The 7439-nt window shown below is 37.4% G+C and overlaps 1 protein-coding gene across 1 annotated transcript in view; it reads right to left on the bottom strand.

Annotated features, from left to right (window-relative positions):
• Nucleotides 1–1356: 1356 nt before the first annotated feature.
• Nucleotides 1357–7439, bottom strand: part of tbca (tubulin folding cofactor A) — a 32198-nt gene continuing 26115 nt past the window's right edge. Inside the window, exons 2-3 of the mRNA XM_033018830.1 lie at nucleotides 4931–5017; nucleotides 1357–1646 (exon numbers count right to left, since the gene is read on the bottom strand). Coding sequence (XP_032874721.1) covers nucleotides 1566–1646; nucleotides 4931–5017 — 168 coding nt within the window. The 3' untranslated portion in view covers nucleotides 1357–1565. The remainder of the gene's footprint in view (nucleotides 1647–4930; nucleotides 5018–7439) is intronic.

The raw sequence follows: 7439 nt of genomic DNA, 5'->3' as shown, positions 1-7439 counted from the left end.
TTTGTCGGCACTGGGCCTGTACTCGCTGGAGTTTAGAAGAATGGGGGGGGGGGGGGGGGGGGGTGGGAACCTCAGTGAAACATACAGTATAGTGAAACATACAGTATAGTGGAGAGAGTGGATGTGGAGAGGATGTATCCATTAGTGGGAGAATTAAGGACCAGAAGTCATAGCTCAGAATTAAAGGACATTCTTTTAGAAAGGAGATGAGGAGACATTTCTTTAGTCAGGGGGTGGTGAATCTGTGGAATTCTTTGCCACAGAAGACTGTGGAGGCCAAGTCAGTGGATATTTTTAAGGCAGAGAGATAGATAGATTCTTGATTAGTACAGGTGTCAGAGGTTATGTGGAGAAGGCAGGAGAATGGAGTTTGGAGGGAGAGATAGATCAGGAATGATTGAATGTCAGAGTAGACTTGATGGGCCAAATGGCTTAATTCTACTCCTATCCCGTACGACCTTATGATGTAATGCAAAATATCTCAGAAGGTTGGGTGAATACAATTTCACTGGGTGGTGATCCTCCTTCCTATCCTATATTTAAAAAATGTTGGGATTACAAAATGCACAGAGTACCTAATCCCACTGAGAGTTTACCAGTGAATCATGGAATGAGTGAACACATTTTTATTAACTGAATATTAATAAAACAGAACAACTCTCAAAGCTCAGCGACACCATTGCTCTTATGACAAATCCAACTTTAGTGCTGCATATGCTGCCCCTTATCTTATCTCAATTATCAATAAGTGTGTCACGCAACACAAAACCAACAGGTCTAAATTATGCTCATTTCTTCTTGCAACAACTTTGTTGGCAAGAGTACACGTGCCACTTTCGAGAGGCTTAATTCTTTTAATCGCTTAAGAGGGGACTGGTGAAAAGATTCATGGAGACTCCATATAGTTCACCAGGCACTTTTCAATGTTAGGTTTTGTATCAGATGCGCGATGTGCCACACCCAGAGATACATGGCCAAGCTATACGAGACCCTGCTCGATAAAGTTTCTCTCTCCCGATTTGGATCAGCCCACTGAGTTATAGAGTATTTTCATCTCAATGCTAAGTGGCTTTTGTCATACAACATTTGTTAAATCACTTGAGCAAAGACGTTCTTGAATAATTATTTTATAAATAAACAGTGCCAGTATATTTTTCAGTTGAGTTTATTGTCACATGTACCAAGGTACAGTGAAAAGCTTTTGTTGCGTGCTAACCAGTCAGCAGAAAGAGTTGGCCAGTGATGTCGTAGTTACTGAAATACAACCATACAATTTATATTTATTTAATCCTATAAACTGAATGGAAGAAATGTCTTAGCAAACATCAGACGCACACATAAAAATAGGACAACTCATTGTCATCAAGTACATTTATTTAATGTTTCATTAGTTCACCATGATGTGGCACAAAATTAGTCAATGTAAGAGGACTTGGATCATAGGATTTGTACATACAGCCCAAGCTTGATAATAGCAGGATCATAATGCCTAAAACAGAAATAAATGGGGAAATGGAATGATACTTAATACTTATAACAAAAGAGCTCGTCATTGATAATGGGTTCTATGCTACTAATTTAATTGATGCTATTGTGGACTGGGCTTCTTTGTATTCCTCAGTTTCTTCCATTTCTTTCTCGCATTCCTAAACAAAAGATATAAAATATAGAATGTTTTAGTTATCACAAATGTACTTATGTAAATATTTTGTATGAAATCTATAATACACCATCTAACAGAATGCAGACACACTGCAACAGAAAACGATATACCATGTGTGTAGAGTCATAGAGACATACAGCGTGGAAACAGGCTCAACTGGCCCATACCGATCAACATGTCCATCTACCTGCATTTGGCCCATGTCCCTCTAAACCATTTTATCCATGTACCCGTCTAAATGTTTCTTACACGTTAAGCTGGGAAGGGTGCAGAGAAGATTTACGAGGATTTGCCAGGACTCAGGGGGCTGAGCTATGGGAAGAGGTTGAACATGTTGGGACTCTATTCCTTGGAGCACAGGAGGATGAGGGGTGAACTTGTAGAAACACAGAAAATAGGTGCAGGAGTAGGCCATTCGGCACTTCGACTATTCAATATGATCATGGCTGATCATCCTAAATCAGTACCCCGTTCCTGCTTTATCCCCTTATCCGTTGATTCCGTTAGCCCTAAGAGCTAGATCTAAATCTCTCTTGAAAACGTCCAGTGCATTGGCTTCGAGTGCCTTCTGCGACAGAGAGTTCCACAGATTTACAGCTCTCTGGGAGTAAAAGTTTTTACTCTTCTCAGTTCTAAATGGCCTACCCCTTATTCTGAAACTGTGACCCCTGGTTCTGGACTCCCCCAACATCAGGAACATTTCTCCTGCATCTAGCCTGTCCAATCCTTTAAGAATAATATGTTTATATAAGATCCCCTCTCATCCATCTAAACTCCAGTGAATACGTGCCCAGTCAAGCCATTCTTTCATCATATGTCAGTCCCGCCATCCCGGGAATTAACCTGGTGAACCTACGCTGCACTCTCTCAATAGCAAGAATGTCCTTCCTCAAATTAGGAGACCAAAACTGCACATTATACTCCAGGTGCGATCTCACCAGGGCTTTGTACAACTGCAGTAGGACTTCCTTGCTCCTAAACTCAAGTCCTCTCCCAATGAAGGCCAACATGCCACAATCTTTCTTCACTGCCTGCTGAACCTGCATGCTTACTTTCAGTATAGAGGTGTATACGATCATGAGAGGAATAGGTAGGGTAAATGCACAAAGTCTTTTACCCAGTCAGGGAATCAAGAACCAGAGGACATAGGTTTACGGTGAGAGGCGAAAGATTTAATAGGAACCTGAGGGGCAACTTTTTTAAAATAGTTTAATGGGTGGTGGATATGTATGGAACGAGCTGCCGGAGGAGGTGGGTGAGGAAGGTAATGTCATAATGTTGTCTCATTAGGTTTAGTTTAGGTTTATTATTGCATGTGTACTAAGGGATATGGGCCAAATGCAGACAGGTGGCACCAGTATAGATGGGGCATGTTGGGGCTTGGGAAAGTTGGGCCGAAGCGCCTGTTTCTAAGTTATATGGCTCATTGACTCTCTATGTCTCTATAATAGCCTTGGTAGTGAACAGTTGTGGCCATTGATAACTTACCAATTCAGTGAATGAAATGCTAACGTGTCAAAAAGGGTGTCATGCTCACAATCCGCTATTGGAATCCAAACATGGAGTTATGCTTTGAACAATGAGAGTACATAAAAGCTCTGGGTAATCTTAAAATCCCCGAGTCAATGACACACAAGCCTTGGTTGCCATCATTGTACGGCAGTGCTACAGCTGTAATTTCATCTTTTTCCTGACCAATGTAAACTGTGAACCACCAGGTTCAAGGACAGCTTCTTCCCAACAACATCAGGCTCTTGAACATTAAACAATTCCAAACTCCAACTATGAACTTCAACAGACTGTCCTTGATTGCACTCAGGACTTGGGGGTTTTGGGGTTATTCATTTATTACATTTTTGTATATTATATATCATCTATGTGTATTCTGTTTTCAAGCCAGTAACGCTGTTGCAAGTAAGAATTTAATTGCTCAATTGTTGGTACATATGACAATTAAACACTCTTAATTCTTGTATGTTCCTCTTCTACTCTTGGCAGTTCCTTTGGGTAGACTAGAGATTGTCATAGGCATTCAGTTCAGCACAATTAAATACTAAAACAGAATGTGGTTTTGCACAATCTTTGAATATAATGCCTAATAAAGATGCTTTTTAAATTTTTAGTGCAAAATATGAAAAACAAAACATGCCATTAAAACTAGATTTATCCATTTTAGAATTTGATTTTCATCAAGTTTGAAGAATACTATTATGCACAAACTGGACATAAAAAGGAACTCTTTCCTTCCTTCCTACCCCAAGTGTTTAGTAAAATGCATTACAAATTAATAAGTGACTGTTCATTTCCAAAAATTGCCAATTCCGCTACTCATAACAAGCAAAAGTGACTTTAAAGATATCAATATAGCTAAAAGACACTCTCTGGCTAATTTTACATAAAAATGCAAATGAATGAATGCGCTGGAATGATTGTAGTCCAATTTCTTTAAAATATGTATGTGATAACCTAATTATTCTGGGGAACTAGAATATTTAGAAACAGCTGGCATCATCCATTTTCCCTAATCCTGTATTTATTATAAATTCAGAGCTTTTATCCAACCAAGCATACTTTAATAGACTAAACTCCCATAACATTTACACTTCCATTAAAATTATACTTCACAAAATATCTAAATATCTACTTATTTTATAAAGCACTTTAACAGCAAATTTCCAAAATTAATATAAATTGCATCGCCTCATACTTGCCAAGAAGAATCTACTATTATTTTTTGTTAAACACTCATGTTCCCTAAACAATTTGAATAATGAAATGCGTCTTATTGCAACTTTATTTTTGAACATCTGTGGCAAATTCATTAAATGTTAAAAGATAACTAGATAATGCAAAGAAAGCCGCACAACCTTAAATTAAGCAGTATCTGAACATCATACATTTTTTACTTAGACAAATAAAGCAACAAAAAAAAACACATTTATTTGCTTTAGAATCAAAGACTATTACTTCATATTCAGCAAAACGGTGTTAACAAAATCAGCATTATGGTGCATCAAGTGCATAGATTCGAACAAAAGTAAAAAGTAGCAAAATGCTTCAGAGTATAGCAAACAAAATACCTTTCTAGAAATCTTTTCAATCTATATATTTTGCTTGACTTTTCACCATTTTCATAATTGACATAGTGTATGATTTTGGTGAATAAAAAATGTAGCACGTCTAATCCATTACTGAATAGACATGCTGGGGGAAAAAAGAAGGGAATTCTATACTGAACTTGCCAAACCGAGAGTAAAACCTTCTCACCAATAGCTGTAAGAGGTCACTGTGGGCAGTTGCCAATCGGCGTTGACAATCTGGAATCATCATCCGTGATTCTTGTAAAACCTCCATCTGAAAAGGAAATAAGAGAAAAGTGAGGCTGGAACCAACCAAGATAGAGTTATTGAACAATGTTTTGAGCTGAACTTTGCAATACTGTATGGCTTCATCAAAATATTGCCAGCTTATAAAATCTCGTCTTCTCTCCACTTTCAGAAATGTTGTCAATAATTTGATTTCCAGTCTCGTCATAATATGGAAACACAATTAAAAACGTTGAAGAAGCTCAATAAAATTTTCATCGTGAATTAATTCAAGTAATTGAATTTTTTTCCCCCCAATTCACATTCATAATAGATCAGATACATACCATGCTATGTTTTTATTCTTTTAAACAAATGGATCTGCAGTTGACATAAAAAAACTTCTATCTCTGAGGTAATAAAGAAATGCTGTGCTCAAGTAACATCACACAGATAATTACTGCATGAAAAATGTTATTGAGTTATTGATCGCATAGTGTGCTCACTGCAGGAGGTTTAAGCTGTGAAAGATAGAGGTCTATAGGAGCTCGGAGACAAAACAACAGAGACCAGCAGGTCCATTTTCATGCTCTTTACTATGCACACTATTTAAAAAACTGCACACCAAATTTTAGCCAAGCCAATATAATTTTGATCTCTTCAGTATGAATTGAAATAACAAATATCATAATGCCATTATAACGAATGCCTAACCAAATGGCTTATTTGTGCTGCATATAATGTGGAATGTTTCCAATTACTATTTAGAAAATTAAAATATACCACTGTTATTGAAGCATTTTTAAACTTAGCAGAATTCTTCTTGTCAATTTCCTTTAATACATGCCCACAAGTGTGATTTCCCAATTTTTGTTCATTAGTTCAACCAGCATAGCTTTCTGCACTTTTTCTCTCTCTGACCACCTCCATTGCAGCAAATGACCACTCCAACTCATCCCCCATGCAATCCTGGCCGCGCCCTATCATAGATTTCCCTATCAGATTGTCCTATCAAATGACCACTTCAACTCGTCCCGCGTGCAATCCTGGCCTTGCCCTATCAAAAATTTCCCATTCAATCCTTTCCCATCTTCTCTGCAGTAGAAAACTAACTTTTCTCTCTTTCACAATTCTGACTGATAGATCTACTATCTGAAACATTAACTGTTTCACTTTCTACATACACTGTCTGACCCGCTGAGTGTTTCCAGCATTTGTGAGTTTTATTTCAAGTTGCTAGCATCTGTAGTTTTACAATTTTCACGAGTCTGTGATTAATGGTATTAAATGAAAAACAAATTTCTTAACAGTAAACAAATAAAAGCAAATGAGATATTATATATGCATATTAATTACAGGCTTAATTATACTCTTAAGTGGCAGAAAAGTGACGTTGTACTGAATAACAACGTACATTTAAGCTGCTGCAGCTGCTTGCCGCTGCGGGCACCAACAATGGCTGTTCCTTGCTGTTTTGTATGTGTTTGTTCGTTTGCGTCGTCTGTGAAAACCCTATTATTAATGTTTAATGTTTTATGTGTCATTCCTAACTCTCACTGTATGTCATGTTGTCACTTGCGAGCAGAGCACCAAGGCAAATTCCTTGTATGTGAATACCTGGCCAATAAGCTTATTTATTCATTCAATGGATCATATAACGGTCTTTGAACTAGTGCCTATGACTAGCTCCTGTGGCTCTGGTTCAATCTTTGGCGGTGCCTTTGTGGAGTTTGCACATTCTCCTTGTGATGCCATGATGTTTTTTTCCCCCATGTTCTCAAGTATCCTTCTATATCTCCAATATATTCTAGTAGGTAAATTGGCTAATCTAAACTCCCACCAATGTAGATAAGTGGCAGGAGAATCAGGTGGGCATTTGTGGACATGTGTGGCTTGAAAGTAAAAAGGAAATAAGTGGGGTGATGGGACGAATGGATAGCACAGAGTTTGGCATCAGCTAAATGATGTCTTGTGTCATAAAAAAACATAAGTTCATAATTTATGAACATATGAACTTTATTATATTGATTTATGTTTACAACTTTATTATAAGTTTATAATTTATAACTTAATATAACTTTAAAAAAGAGTAAAAATGAGGAGGTGTTTCTCTTGTATTTCAAGGCTGTCAATTCAAAATCTCAACAGATAATACGTATGTACCAACAAAACTGATGAGATAAATGAAGGCCAACTATGCCAATCACTGTGCTCATCAAATCCAAAACACTTGTTCCTACCACTCCCACAGAAGATGTACATTCTTACATCAATCAGCAGATTAGATTTTAAATGAAGGAAGATCGTCAATATAATGATTTACCATGAACAAAGTTTCTGTTGTCCTGCATCCTATTGCACAGATGCAGTTATCCAAAGTACCACAGAATGAATATCCCTTATCATAGCACAAATGATATGACTGCAATAAAATGTCCTCTCTCATGATTTTTGATCCATCTGCAGTCTTT

Source organism: Amblyraja radiata, chromosome 3 (genome assembly GCF_010909765.2).
Source record: "Amblyraja radiata isolate CabotCenter1 chromosome 3, sAmbRad1.1.pri, whole genome shotgun sequence".
Taxonomy (NCBI): domain Eukaryota; kingdom Metazoa; phylum Chordata; class Chondrichthyes; order Rajiformes; family Rajidae; genus Amblyraja; species Amblyraja radiata.
This window is presented reverse-complemented; position numbering and strand designations above follow the sequence as displayed.